Source organism: Ambystoma mexicanum, chromosome 2q, assembly GCF_040938575.1.
Source record: "Ambystoma mexicanum isolate Mex_15411 chromosome 2q, UKY_AmexF1_1, whole genome shotgun sequence".
Lineage (NCBI taxonomy): Eukaryota > Metazoa > Chordata > Amphibia > Caudata > Ambystomatidae > Ambystoma > Ambystoma mexicanum.
This window is the reverse complement of record NC_090924.1, coordinates 1,268,412,170-1,268,425,295: the sequence shown is the minus strand read 5'-3', so window position 1 is coordinate 1,268,425,295 and position 13,126 is coordinate 1,268,412,170. Positions and strand designations below refer to the sequence as shown.

The following is a 13,126-nucleotide window of genomic DNA, read 5'->3' as shown; positions in this document are numbered from 1 at the left end:
CAAGAATAACCTATGTAGTAGTTAGCCCCCAGTTCAGTTGCGAGAAAGCCTAAAGCGCGGCCATATTAAACGTGAGGCCTGGTGTGCCACAAGCCGCAGTGAAAATAGCAGGGCACCATGACAGTGAGGCCTGAGACACCTCTCCCACCCCCTCTTTCCCAGTCCGAGAACTAGATGTGAAGATCTTCAAGCATGATAGATAAACCTTAATTGTGCCACATTGTAGGCCTGAGAAACCCAAAAGGAATACGAATGGCCGAGCATTAACAGGGCTGCGGCATGGGAGTCAGGTCAGAGGTCCTGAGCTGCCAAAACAACCTATCCTAGATTTAGGGGACTGGCGCCCCCCCTTGGGAGAATGGTCATCCTATTTGAACTGCTAGGTGCCCACAAACAGAAGTCCTAAACTCCTCACGATTGTCTGATTAATGTAGTCTTGGAAGGGCCCTGGTGAAGTCCTGTGGAGGGGCAGCTGACAAGATGGGAGTGAAGAGCATGACGCCCTGTGATTTGTACTACAAGGTGCCAGGGGTGATACCAACCAATTTACCTCTCCGCCGGGGAGGCTTGGCAGGGCCACCTGCATGTCTGGGATCACAAGAAGCTCCTCGATATTTCAGAGGGCTAATTTGACCTAAAAAGTATCCACTGAGCTCATGTCTATATACAGGTGCACTTCACGTGCTATGACTCATGGGGAGGGTAACATGTCCAAATGTCTGCCAATCATGCACTCGGGGCTCAGGGGGCAGGGCAGGAGACCATGCGGAAGGGGGTTGGAGTTTATTAGTTGTGGCCAATCGGTCGAAGTACCATAGGGGACTGGTAATATGTACATAGGGGTTAGCCAATGATGACTGGGAATAAATACTGTGTATTGCTTGTGTCGCCTGTAAAATGCTGTGTTTGCTTTTAACGACGAGAGATCTCCATGGCGGTCGGGCTCATAACACAGGCTGGTACTATTTCTCCATTTTGTATTTAAAAAAAACCTTGCTATCCTTACAAGAGGTTCACAGAGCTTCTTAGCTCTCAACTGGCACGCTTTTGGTGGTTGTCACCAGCCTTGTACAGGGCTGACTCACCCGCCAAGCCTCTTGCACGTCCAGTCATTCCAATGGGCGTCTCACCCGCCAAAAACAAAATTGGGTGAATTCACCTGCCTTTGCAACACAAATGGTTGAGAGCTATGGAGCTTTTTTCCTCAGAGGATTGTTTTTTATTGTCTGGTTGTCCAGTGGTTCGCCCTACAACGTCTAAAACATAAGAGTGTGTCTTGTGAGCGCAACTCTCACGGAAACGGCGCTCAAACCGGGAATCAGGGCGAGTCCCTTCCTCCAGAGCCCGTTCTGGAGCTCCCGCCTAAATGTTTACTGGAAATTCCGAGTCGGTGTGCTGCCTCCTGGTTTCACTTTCAGCTCGAGCTCGTGGGCGTGGCCAGGTCGGGCAACCCACGCCGGTTGGAAAGCAGGAGTCATTCCACTGCTTTATCTATCCGAGGGCTCCAGCCTGGATTATTCGGATAAACAGCACCAGGATGAGCAATCCATACGTCAATTACGCGTTTATAAAACACCGAGTGTAAATATCACGACATACTTTGCACGATCAAAGGTGTGAGAGGCTGCTCCACGAAAGGGCTTATGATTTTAGGCGAACGTAGACCTCACGCTTCTCCACGCCCCCTCTCAGAGACTCGTTTAATACCTCCCCCGCCCCCTATTTGCATTCTTGTGCTTCTACTTGCTTGGCGCTTTTCACATTGCGTGTGTTTATTAACACTTTTCTGTGTATTATTATTTCCTCATTTATGTCTGTGGCAAAGTCAGTTGAAAAGCGTGGCATGCCCCATCAAATTATTTTCAGTTGTATATAAAGCGTTCTGATGCCTGTGTGGGTCGTGTCCAGGCACAGCAGTTACATAAGTAAATACATGCTGGCTTCACGTCCCCCAATGCCAAGACTCGCCTCGGGGATAAATGTGAGATCTCTGACCACAGGTAGCTCAGCGACGTGAGACTTCAATAAAGCAGCACTAGGAAGTGACAACTTTAAACGCATAGCAAAGTTGCTAAGTGTGTGATAAGATGAGATAGCTGGTAAACGCTGCTGAACGGTGTGATCTTAGACGCATCCTATCCCCTCATACAAAGTTAGTTGTCTGAGATGCAGAAGACACATCATCGCAATTCAATGATGCGATCTGTACGCAGAATGTTTGGTTGTATTTTTTAAATTGTGAATTTGATCAAAAATGTGAACTTGCGCACAGAATGGTGTGCTGTATCCAGCCGAGACCTGTGGGAGCCGTGTCCAGAGCGACTGCTTGGGGCGGTGTGAACTCTACACCTCTCTCTCCTCCCACAGGGCTTGATAATCTGGAGGCAGGGCTTGTGGCGTGCTAGGCTGCACTACTGTGGCAACTTTGATTGAACCCCTCCCCCAACTCCCTCTCTCCTCCCTTGGAGGGGCCACCTCAAGCTGTGTGGCTTTTCCGAGTTGCCTCTTGCGCGTGAGTGTCAGAGAGGGACTGCAGGGGCAGGGGTCTTGTTGAGTGACAGTGTGTGCACGTTTCTGTGTGTGTGTGTGATCCAGGGGGGGAGGCGATGGCACACCACCAGCAGACCAACCAGTACTACCGCACTAGCAGCAGCGACTCTGCAGCCTGCATGATGGGACCCCGCGGGGGTGGCACGGGGGAAGAAGAGCTCGGGAAGGAGGCGGCGGCGGCGGCGAGGAAGGCGCCGAGGAAGTGCAGCCCCGTCTGGCCGGCCATGGCCGTGATGGGCATCCTGGCCCTGCAGATCGCCTCCACCACCGGTCTCTTCGTCTACTTCACCATGTCCATTTCCAAGGTGAGCTGGCGTCGCGGGGAAGTGACCCGCCGAGGGTCAGGGGGGCGTCATTGGGGCGCTGGGCAGGTCGCCCGCAGTATACTAAAAGGACTCAACTACCAGAGTCTAAGCTAGGGGTAGCCCTGGGCTCACAGAGGAGTCGTCCAGCTGGAAAAGTAAGTTTACCAGCTGCTAGCTAAAAGCTCGCGGGAAGCTGCACTCAGCAACATGCCCCAATCAGGGGCATGCCTCCTGGGCAAAACAACCACGTGTGTTTATGGCTCAGCTGCGCCAGCCTTGACATTTGCTCACGGTTGCAGGTTCTAGCCCTGCCAATGTCACACCTATGTTTATCATTCTGCGCCTAGATAATATTCATAATTTAAAATAAAATAAAAATATTAGTGACACTAATAATGTTCTTGCATCAGTTAATAACTAATATCAGGGAGTGCGCGTGACCCGGTGGCGTCTACTTTTCCAGCTGTGGACCCGGCGGCCCTGAGTGTTGATTGATCCCTGATTCACAGCTTGTGGGGAAATTGAAGAGATGACGTTTAATATCCTTGCTCCTGAGTTCTTTATCCGCCAGCAAGAGTAGCGCCTAGACACAGGCAATATATACCATTTAATAAAAAACTCACCACGGGCTCTGCTGTGCCACTTGCAAATCCTAGCCCTTTCGCAGCCGTGCAAGGAGTACAGCATTCACTTGGACACTATGTAAATGTTGACAGTCGTGTCTGTGCGTGTATGGTGCTTTCAATAACATCGCTTTAAACGACTCTGCAATTGAGATTACCAACTTGAGTTAATGGTTTGAAATGTAGACAGTAACTCCTCAGCTCACTCCCACACAGTCAGTTACTGTTGCTCACAAAATCACTTATTTCCCGCATTCGTCATCCACAAAGGTTCTAATCAATGTGTGTGCTGGTCACGCACAGGGCACTAATAGGCGTATAGCCCACCCCAGTTCTCATTATAATCTCGGATAATTGCCCTCCCCAACGTATGTCTTTGTATGAGAACCCACTTTGGGTTGGGCTATAATCCTGTGGTAAAGGCGATCACTCAGGCGGTCCATATTTTTTCAAATTGCAAAAAATCTTAGTGAGACAATGCAAAGGGACTGATTTAGAAAAAAAAAACGTTTTTCAGTGGCGCAATCCCATTGGAAAATGCTTTGTAAATCAGGCCCAAAATGTTTAAAGAAGTTTAGTAGTTTTGCAGTGCAAGAGCTGAGAAAGGGGCAGGTTGTCCCCTCCAGCAGTTTAATGATGGACTCCATGAGGACACTTCCTATTGGTTCAGGGAAAGTGATCGCAGTCCCGGGCATCAAGACCCTACACTTTGGCCAGCAGGTCGCCACCAAACCCATTTGCCACCCAGAGACCCACGGGTCTCGCTGCTGCGGTTGGCCCCAGGTTTCCAGCGGTGTGTCGAGCCTCTTTCACAATCACTAAAGGCACCCAAGCGCCTCGTAGCCGATTCTGTTTTCAGTCGGCGCTACAGAAAAAAATATCTCTTAAAGTAAAACTGTTTTTAAAGTAGTTCGTGCAAGCATTCTTTTTTAAAAATAATATATACATTCCGGACTGCCGGAGCCGGGAAGTGGGAAATCACTGCGGTGGATTAATGATGGAAGAACATGGCATTCTCGAGCACAGGGAGACCGTGGCCAGCACCCAAGAGAGGCGAGTTTACCCGTGAGATTTAAAGTCTCCAGGGGCCACATCAGCATTCTCAGTAGAACATGTGGGGAAGGTTTGTGAACTAGCAACGAAGTGGATTGATTTTCTAAGAAAGCAGCGCTCCAACCCCTACTGAAACCGACAGGTACGCGAGCTCAGATAGCAAGATGCAGCCCTGCTTTTTCTGGTGAGGTGACTCGGTGGGTTCGTGCACGCACTGCAGAGATGTGTGTGCATCCTGCAGGACACCTGTTTGAATATGGTGGGTTGACACAACCTTTCATTCTTCTTGGGTCAGTAATGGGTGCCCTAAGGTCGTAAGATAATGGCAACTGAGTTACCAACGTTACAGACTGAAGGAGTGAAGTCATACAGCGAACTCTATCTCGCTCTCCATTACGGCCTTTCATGCCCCATCAGTTGCGTTCTATGAGCGGCAGCCTTGGGTCACTTCATTGGAGTCATCTGGTAGCCTTGCTTCTGAGCCTTGACTGCAGAGAGGACATCTTGCTGGCCTGCCCCGGCCTCCCCTGGCTGCCGGTCACTAGAGAACTTCAGCCCTAGGCTGTCCACAAAGCTTTGCATGCAGCGGGAGCAAACCCATCCTCTCTGCCAGGCTTCACTGTGCACCTAAGATCGGGCATTGGGCAGAAGACTAAAGGAGGACGAGCGCCCTCCTACCTCGGTGCCAAACTCTGGAATCCCTGCTCTGGCTGACTCTGGTTCAAACGCACACAAAAAATGCCCTAAAGTTTGAGAAACGTTCCTCCCTTATGCTGCCCTGAGTTGTCTGTCATCTTGGTAGGCGCTCTGAACCCACTCATGGCATATAATGTGCTGCGAGTATGAACATACATAAACTATTATTATAGCCAACTTGTAATGCTTTATTTCAACATAGAGACTCTCATAGTGCCTTCAAGTGCAAATGGGAGTGTTTTCCCCGAAACCCCTGCTCCCAGGGAATTGACCACCATGTGCAAGTTAATATCAGAACACTGTGCTGTCTCCGCCTGGTTTTGCATGGAACTGGCTTCATTGCTACACAACATGTCAGAAGAACTTCACAATCTCATGAAAATCAAAATATGCAACAAGCTATCTTTCAGGACAGTGCTTAACAATGAAGGATATAGTGGTTCTCCTAAACAGTTTCAACCGTGCCACTTAAGGAATGAAGAAGGCTCTTATAGATATGTGACAAGCACAGGATCACACAATTTGATCAAGTGGGGAAGCCGGGATTACAATCCTTGTCAACTGATCCCACAGTCAACAAATTAGCCCCCCTCGCATATCCCACGCTATTCAAGACGGTTTCTCCCGAGTTTCCCTCAGGAGAGCGTGCTGCTGCTTCTTTGTGCACGTGGTTCTTTTCACCTGGGAAAAAGGAGGCACGAGGCATGTTTTATAATCTTTAATAACTAGCGAACAAAGGGGAACGTCCACAAAGAAGTTACTACGAGTAACCGAGGTTCTCCTGGAGCCGTCTACTGAGTCACGAAGAAGTGACGAGAAAGTAATGTGTAGTAACTTAATTAAACAGACCTCTTTAGGGGTAACTCATAGTTACTCATAGCTTCTTGAGGGGGCTAGTCGCTTCGCAGAGAAGTTACTACGAGTAACCGAGGTTCTCCTGGAGACGTCTACTGAGTCACGAAGAAGTGACGAGAAAGTTATGTCTAGTAACTTAATTAAACAGACCTCTTTAGGGGTAACTCATAGTTACTCATAGCATCTTGAGGGGGCTAGTCGCTTCCCAGAGAAGTTACTACGAGTAAACCCGACTTGTTTCTGGCTTAGTACATTAAAGCTACAGTAACTTTTCCTGTACATAAGGCCGAGCATGTTAATTGATTAAAAACTGCCCTACTCTTGTAATGTAAACGAATGGCTCCTGTGAGGTATGTCGTTTGCCAATAGAGACTACTTCTGTTCAAAGTACATTCTGCACCATCCCCTAATATACAAAGGGTTTCCGCCATGCCGTATGGAAAATGCCCTAACTTCCCGTGGACACCCTCACAAGCTAGGCCCCCTACCCCTCCTCCCGCAATGAGGGATCTGTCCCGGAAGCGAAGCATACACATGAAGTCCTCTGAAACGAACCTTTATGGGCGCTGAAAGAAAAAGACGTGCCCGCAGCCCCGCACCCCCCTTTCATTTCATTCAAATACAAAATCCATTTTAAAACGATGTGCTGAACAGAGGGTTGCCTGTGGTTTCCCTGCACCGCACCGCCCCTTTCTTTTGGCACAAACCTTACTCCTCCCAGGGTTGGCAGTGTGCCTTTTCACAGGGAAGATGAGATTGTGAAACTTCGCATGCCTAGTTGGCAAACACTGACAACAGCGAAGAGTCTGGTTTTGTACATGTCCAATTCGTGAACACTCAAGATTGCTGACTGATAAAGTGACGGCTGAGCAGGGACGATAATTGCCCAGGATCACACAGTGAGGTCTCCCAGTTATCCCATACCTCTGCTGAGGTTAAAAGGGAAATGTATACAGCGAATGTAAGGCATGGGGAATGTCACGCAGAATGACTTCCGAAGACGTCGCTGCCCGTTGATGGTGGAAGGATTTAAAGGTGCACACGTTTGAACATGCATGCATTTGAGCAGCTGTGCCGTTGTTGGTGCGAATTGCAGTCTAGTGTAGGCGAACCGCGCTAGGCTCGGAATTTAAGGTTACGAGAAAGCAGATTTGGGACGTACCACAAATACGCACAGCAGCTGAGTTGGTCAACGCACCCCTTTCTGGCAAACGCATGTAATAGGCCAGTTGCAAAATCTGCCAATGGCTTTAGATTTGGGGCATAGTGAAGGTGCAGTATGGATAGACACTAACGCAAGCATCCTGCTGATTAGAGCCAGGGTGTAAAAGAGCTCACAGCAGCATTCTACTCTAAAGAGCAATGGTGTAGAGAAGCTCACAGCAGCATCCTACTCTTTACAGCCAGGGAACAAAAGAGCTCACAGCAGCATTCTACTCTAAAGAGCAGTTGTGTAGAGAAGCTCACAGCAGCATCCTACTCTTTACAGCCAGGGAACAAAAGAGCTCACAGCAGCATTCTACTCTAAAGAGCAGTTGTGTAGAGAAGCTCACAGCAGCATCCTACTCTTTACAGCCAGGGAACAAAAGAGCTCACAGCAGCATTCTACTCTAAAGAGCAGTGGTGTCGAGAAGCTCACAGCAGCATCCTACTCTTTACAGCCAGGGCACAAAAGAGCTCACAGCAGCATTCTACTCTAAGGAGCAGTGGTGTAAAGAAGCTACTAGATTCCCACTCTTCAGAGCAATGGTGCAAAGAAGCTCACACTAGCATCCTGCTGATTAGAGCCACGGTGTAAAAGAGCTCACAGCAGCATCCCACTCTTTACAGCCATGGTGTAAAGAAGCTTGCACCACTAATCCACTCTTCAGAGCCATGGTGTAAAGAAGCTCACAGCAGCATCCCATTCTTTACAGCCACAGTGTGAAAGAGCCCACAGTAGCATCCTACTCTTCAGAACCATGGGGTAAAGAAGCTCACACTAGCATCCCACTCTTTACTGCCACGGTGTAAAGAAGCTTGCACCAGCATCACTCTCTTCAGAGCCATTGTTTAAAGAAGCTCACGCTAGCATTACACTCTTTACTGCCACAGTGTAAATAAGCTTGCACCAGCATCACACTCTTCAGAGACATGGTGTAAAAGACCGAACAGCAGCACCCTACTCTTCAGAGCAATGGTGTAAAGAAGCTCACACTAGCATCCCACTCTTTACAGCCATGGTGTAAAGAAGCTCACACTAGCATCCCACTCTACAGCCACAGTGTAAAAGAGCCCACAGCAGCATCCTACTCTTCAGAGCAATGGTGTAAAGAAGCTCACACTAGCATCCCACTCTTTATAGCCACGGTGTAAAGAAGCACAGCAGTTGAGTTGGTCAACGCACCCCTTTCTGGCAAACGCATGTAATAGGCCAGTTGCAAAATCTGCCAATGGCTTTAGATTTGGGGCATAGTGAAGTTGCAGTATGGATAGACACTAACGCAAGCATCCTGCTGATTAGAGCCAGGGTGTAAAAGAGCTCACAGCAGCATCCTGCTCTAAAGAGCAATGGTGTAGAGAAGCTCACAGCAGCATCCTACTCTTTACAGCCAGGGAACAAAAGAGCTCACAGCAGCATTCTACTCTAAGGAGCAGTGGTGTAGAGAAGCTCACAGCAGCATCCTACTCTTTACAGCCAGGGAACAAAAGAGCTCACAGCAGCATTCTACTCTAAAGAGCAGTGGTGTAGAGAAGCTCACAGCAGCATCCTACTCTTTACAGCCAGGGCACAAAAGAGCTCACAGCAGCATTCTACTCTAAGGAGCAATGGTGTAGAGAAGCTCACAGCAGCATCCTACTCTTTACAGCCAGGGCACAAAAGAGCTCACAGCAGCATTCTACTCTAAGGAGCAGTGGTGTAAAGAAGATACTAGATTCCCACTCTTCAGAGCAATGGTGCAAAGAAGCTCACACTAGCACCCCACTCTTTACAGCCAGGGTGTAAAAGAGCTCACAGCAGCATCCTACTCTAAAGAGCAATGGTGTAAAGAAGCTCACACTAGCATCCTGCTGATTAGAGCCACGGTGTAAAAGAGCTCACAGCAGCATCCCACTCTTTACAGCCATGGTGTAAAGAAGCTTGCACCACTAATCCACTCTTCAGAGCCATGGTGTAAAGAAGCTCACAGCAGCATCTCTCTCTTTACAGCCATGGTGCAAAGAAGCTTGCACCAGCATCCCACTCTTCAGAGCCATGATGTAAAGAAGCTCACACTAGCCTCCCACTCTTTACAGCCATGGTGTAAAGAAGCTTTCACCAGTAATCCACTCTTCAGAGCCATGATGTAAAGAAGCTCACACTAGCATCCCATTCTTTACAGCCACAGTGTGAAAGAGCCCACAGCAGCATCCTACTCTTCAGAACCATGGGGTAAAGAAGCTCACACTAGCACCCCACTCTTTACAGCCATGGTGTAAAGAAGCTTTCACCAGTAATCCACTCTTCAGAGCCATGATGTAAAGAAGCTCACACTAGCCTCCCACTCTTTACAGCCATGGTGTAAAGAAGCTCACACTAGCATCCCATTCTTTACAGCCACAGTGTGAAAGACCCCACAGCAGCATCCTACTCTTCAGAACCATGGGGTAAAGAAGCTCACACTAGCACCCCACTCTTTACAGCCATGGTGTAAAGAAGCTTTCACCAGTAATCCACTCTTCAGAGCCATGATGTAAAGAAGCTCACACTAGCCTCCCACTCTTTACAGCCATGGTGTAAAGAAGCTCACACTAGCATCCCATTCTTTACAGCCACAGTGTGAAAGACCCCACAGCAGCATCCTACTCTTCAGAACCATGGGGTAAAGAAGCTCACACTAGCATCCCACTCTTTACAGCCACGGTGTAAAGAAGCTCACACTAGCATCCCACTCAACAGCCACAGTGTAAAAGAGCCCACAGCAGCATCCTACTCTTCAGAGCAATGGTGTAAAGAAGCTCACACTAGCATCCCACTCTTTACAGCCACGGTGTAAAGAAGCTTGCACCGGCATTACGCACTTCAGTGCCATGGTGTAAAGAAGCTCATGCTAGCATCACATTCTTTACATCCATGGTGTAAAGCAGCTCGCACCAGCATCACACTCTTCAGAGCCATGGCATATAGAAGCTTGCACTAGCATCCCACTCTTTACACCCATGGCGTATAGAAGCTCACACTAGCAGCTCACACCAGTATCCCACTCTTTATTGCCATGGTGGGCTTGAGCGATGCATGCTGTGGGCACAGTAAGGTTTCTTGGAGGTAGGGTGACCAGACGTCCCAGTTTTCCCAGAACAGTCCGGGGAAATCGCCCTCCATCCTGGGGTCTCGAGAGTTTTCTTTTATTTAATGAACCCCGTCCCGGGATTGGATAGGCGGGTGTCTGAGGTCCCGGTTTCTATCAGGATCTGATTCAGAAATCCTGAAATCGGGGGCCCGGCGTGACTCTTCCTATGCTTGAAGGCTTTTTACGCCGCTATTTTCTACCCTTCCCCTCCCTGGTCGCTCTCCTCCAATGAAAGGATTGTGCCTGGAACACCCCCCTCCACCCCACAACAGGCCAGCAACATAGACGTAGGACTACAGTTTTATCTGAGTCCTGTTTGTGTTTTACTGTAGTCCTACATCTATGTCTACAGCCTGTCCCATTTTTTTTCTTTTTCATATCTCGTCACCCTACTTGGAGGAGCGTTGGCTTGAGATGAGTGAGCGTGTTGCTTTGTTGGCCTAGAATATCAGTGTGTAAAAACTGTCAGAGAGCCTGCAGCAAGGTCTCAGGAAGTTGTGAGAGTTGGGATTGTTACTATGAGTTTGGGAGAAGCAAAAAAAACAAGTAGGAGGCAACCCTCAAAGGGGTGAGGTGTGAGTAAGGGCCTGGGCATTCAAGGGAGGAGCCACGTAAAAAGTAATGTATTGGGCATTGCAGCAGCGGGGGAGGCTTGGAGAGTTATGGGAGGTTGTGGTGCTGCTGAAGGAGAAATCAGGAAGAGCTACAGGAATGCTGTAACTGGGCCCTCAGAGCTGGGGCCTAGCTTCTTATGTAGTTCATTGAAGGATGAGTGCCTTTGTGATACTTATTTCCTTTTAAGAAAAAGCTTGTTATAAGCAAGGCATTGTGGGTATGCAAATTAGCTCAAATGTAAGCATTTTGCTCCAGAAAATTGCCTTTGCCTTACAGGGCAGAGCTTATTTGTACAACCACAGTGCCTTGCTGATGTGGCTCTGAACAGGAGGTGAACATCAGCGATGGTTACTAGGGGGCGTTGTTGAATATGTGACTTGACTCGATCTGGGGTCATACCTTCCTTGCTTTGAAGCTAAGCAGGGCCGCCCCGGGAAAATGCATGGTTGGGAGACAGTCCCGGATGCCATGTATTTTGTTAGTTTTAAATATCTCATAAAACACTAAGAAAACACACAGCATCCTCATTTTTTTTATTTAACCGTGCTACTGTCAGTCTTTGAAAGTATCACACTTAGTGACCATTTTTTGCCTTTTGCTGAATTGCATTCTGGTATTTGTAGTCTCCCATTCAAGATGGGTGGAATAATGCCATAATTGTACACTTTTTGCTTAACATAGTTCTATAAGGATTTACATACTTGAGTGACACTATGGCATGTGTACTTTTCAAGTTATCGTTATAAAGTAGAGTATTGTCGAAAGCCAGACATGGAGGGGAAATTATAAGAGGGCAAGTAAGTCATGAGTATTTGTCCATGATGTGGTAAAAGAGTTTGCAATCCTGGACACTGGAGCAGTTACTTACCCCTGATTGTGGCTGCTTTTCAGGACACAAGAAAAGGACACATATGGGTGCTGCTGTGGGGGAACCTCCTGAGCCTTCTTCAACCTCAATGCCCCACTCATCCACATCTCTCGAGCTCTTTCAGTTCCAGAGCTCTATTGTCTCCAAATCAGAGACCCGCCGATCCTTTTAGCAACCCCAACTCAACAGTGCCATCTGGTCTCCAGCTTCTTCAAGCTTCAGCCGAACACTGTTGCAGTTCCCTAATGCCATGTTGAGCCAGTCGAGCCCACTTGCAGCCAAAGGCCTGTCTCTGCTTCTCCGCACCCAATGCCACAGAGTCTGAGGCACTACCACTCCTCAAGTCGACACCTGCCCATTGCCAAAATAATCTAGACTTAGCACTGTCCATCACCTAAAACAAAGAAATAAGGCCCTCCTGGACACGTTTTGGGACATGGTAACTTTTAAGCCCCTTCTCATATTTTTCTTCCAAGACACAGTTTTCAACACTGACATTGTGCCTGAATGCCCTAGCTTATTTGCCCAAAGTAGCTTTCTCCCAAACTATACATGTTCTGTGTTTTCTTTACAGGGGAGGGGTTTGTAGTGTCTCTAATGAGTTATTGCATTGTATTGTATTGTTTAGTTAAGTCTTTTTTTTATAGAAACTCCATTGGGCATTCTTTTATGTTGCTACTGTCATCACCTCACATCCCTCCTGATGAGAATATCTTGCACACGTTACCATGCAAAGGTGAATGAGGTACACCTGTCAGTCTGGGTCTGTTTCACCTTTATGATTGCGATCACTGCTGGTTTAGTTACATTGTGGGGCAAACATGGTCATTTAACCATCGTTCAACTCTGTACTCCTGCCGCGCAGTAGTCATTTCATCACACTACCTGCACTAACTGCTTCCGCAGTCATGCTGTAAAAGGCAAAGCTGGCATAGTGAGTGGGGCGGTATAGGACAAAATTACTGAGTTAAAATTACCGACCCCACCAAAAGACCTAAAAAGCATACCACCAAAAGTTCTAAATACTAAAACTTCGAACCTTTGGTGGTATGTGTGTTTTGGTGGGGTCTGTAAAAAGGGCTGCGGCGGGTGTCCCTTGCAACACCCCGCTCACCATACTTTACAGAATAGTGATTGAGGGTTGTGGGGGAAACCCCCGCAGCTGACCCGAAAAAACAAAACAGAACTTTTAAATGCAGACATTTCCATTGTAGGAAATGTTGCCGCAAATAAATCACACAGATCCAAGTG

At 48.0% G+C, this 13,126-nt stretch overlaps 1 protein-coding gene across 2 annotated transcripts in view; it reads left to right on the top strand.

Moving 5' to 3' along the window:
* Positions 1–2,475: 2,475 nt before the first annotated feature.
* Positions 2,476–13,126, top strand: part of LOC138570083 (tumor necrosis factor ligand superfamily member 10-like) — an 88,482-nt gene continuing 77,831 nt past the window's right edge. The window contains exon 1 of one of the 2 annotated variants that reach the window (XM_069648668.1): positions 2,476–2,855. In XM_069648668.1, coding sequence (XP_069504769.1) covers positions 2,607–2,855 — 249 coding nt within the window. In that variant the 5' untranslated portion in view covers positions 2,476–2,606. The remainder of the gene's footprint in view (positions 2,856–13,126) is intronic. The other variant, XM_069648667.1, reaches the window with a different exon arrangement.